Source organism: Bolinopsis microptera, chromosome 4 (genome assembly GCF_026151205.1).
Source record: "Bolinopsis microptera isolate Bmic1 chromosome 4, MBARI_Bmic_1.0, whole genome shotgun sequence".
Taxonomy (NCBI): domain Eukaryota; kingdom Metazoa; phylum Ctenophora; class Tentaculata; order Lobata; family Bolinopsidae; genus Bolinopsis; species Bolinopsis microptera.
In genome coordinates this window covers 11,039,118-11,041,027 of record NC_087075.1, presented here as the reverse complement: position 1 = coordinate 11,041,027, position 1,910 = coordinate 11,039,118, and the positions used below count along the sequence as shown (strand labels likewise).

Here is a 1,910-nt window from a genome sequence, read left to right as displayed (position 1 = left end):
AGGTGATCATGGCAAAATTAGGAGAACTAGTCGAGAAGATCAACCTCAGGAAATATCCACCTTTCCAATACTTCACGATGATGGTAATTTCCTTGACACTACTAACCAATGGTGGTGTTCCTCTGTTTCTTACGTTTCTCACTTCAACAAAAGGCTGGCAGTGTCTCACCGACCAATGTGACCCAGAGAAAAATCTTTGTGAACAAACAAACTTAACAGATGCTGATTGGTACTCCCCAGCATCTAAAGCAACAGACAAATTTCTGAAGAGTTATAAAGTTTACTGTGGTTATGAGGGCTATTTCAGCATCATAAGCAGCAGCTACTTCTTTGGTTTTATGATTGGAATACTAATTGGCGGCAAAGTTATGGACAAGTTTGGCAGGCACAAATGTATATGGATTGGGATATTTGTATATTGCTTCACTGTACTGATGCATGCTGGAAGTAAAACTGACTTCAGAGTATTTGGGGTGGCCCATGCCCTGACAGGGTTTATGTCAGGGTTCATTGGAGCAATATATGTGTACCAATCAGAGCTCACTATTGGCCGCTTGCGCAACCTTGGTTGTCAGATACACAACGAAACATTCTCCATTGGCATGTTATATGGGGCTATGCTCTCTTATTACATCGAGAACTTTGCACTCATTTGTATTCTTTTAATTGTTCCTGGCCTGTTTTTTGGTTTGATAATCGCTGTCTGGATTCCAGAAAGCCCGCTGTGGTTACAAGTCAATAATAGGGAGGAAGAAACTAAGAAAACCCTCTCATATATCGCAAAGTTTAACAACATTAAGTTTCTGTTAGAAGAGAAAATAGACCCTATAGAGACTAAGGCTGATGACACTGTAAGTGCTTTGTTTAGTTTCTCAAAATCCACCAGGAGGACAACAATAATATTCTTGTTCTCGTGGCTGACTGCTTCGTTCTGTTACTGGGGGCTTAGCTTCAATGTGGGGGATCTCATTGGTAATCTTTACATGAACCAGGTTATCATTTGTATCATTGATTTGGTAAATCGCCCTATAAATTATTATGGTGTGAAGCGAATGAAGAGAGTTTCTTTTCTGCGTGCTTGCAATGTTGGTATGGTGGTGTCAGCTGTCTTCTGTATGATTCCATACAAAAGGAAATATTCCCTGGCTTTAACATCACGAAAATATCAGCCCTCGCAGGCAGAATGATAGCTGATCTATACTTCACAACCATCTACTTGTACACTTCAGAAGTTCTACCGACCAATGTTCGTGGCAGTGGTCTTGCTATTTGTTCCAGCACTGCTAGAATTGGCAGTATCATGGCCCCCTTTGTGATTGTGGCCAATAAAGTCAGTCCTGATATAAACTTTACTGCCATCCTTGTGTCTTCTATCATGTGTTTTGTTATGTACCGCTGGATGCCGGAGACTCACGGTAAATTACTACCGGGGACTCTGTCAGAGATGAAAGATTTGGTGGAGGGCAAGGTTAAGTCCAACATTATTGAGATGAGAGCTGGGGATCATGTTAGATTATTGGACAGTGAGTCAGATGATGATGAGAGCCATTTTGCTGTTAGTCAAGCATAGATTTGTGTTATTTTAACAATCTGAGGTATGTTTTATTTGAAATATTTGTCATTTTTCAGAGCCAGAAATGCAAGACTGATTTCTTTCTTTTCTTTTCTTCAGTTTAATTGCTTTTAATTGCTTTTAGTTGCATCCAATTTTCACTAATTTGTTTGAATATTTTGAAAAGCTGTTAATTAATTAAAACTTGTAAATATAACAATTTAACCACCAGTAATATTTCTTTCTTTCTTATACCACTGTTAGCTATATAATCATGATTTAGCTTACATATTTGCTTAAGTAAATAAAGAAAAATGTTTTAGCTGTACAGCTTGTTCAATTGCGAAAATTTCATTGT

The 1,910-nt window shown here is 38.3% G+C and overlaps 1 protein-coding gene across 1 annotated transcript; it reads left to right on the top strand.

Moving 5' to 3' along the window:
- Nucleotides 1–1,183: 1,183 nt before the first annotated feature.
- LOC134813797 (solute carrier family 22 member 15-like) lies at nucleotides 1,184–1,570 on the top strand. The gene has a single exon (XM_063821678.1). The coding sequence runs from the start codon at nucleotides 1,184–1,186 to the stop codon at nucleotides 1,568–1,570; it is 387 nt and encodes a 128-aa protein (XP_063677748.1).
- The last annotated feature ends 340 nt before the right edge of the window (nucleotides 1,571–1,910 follow it).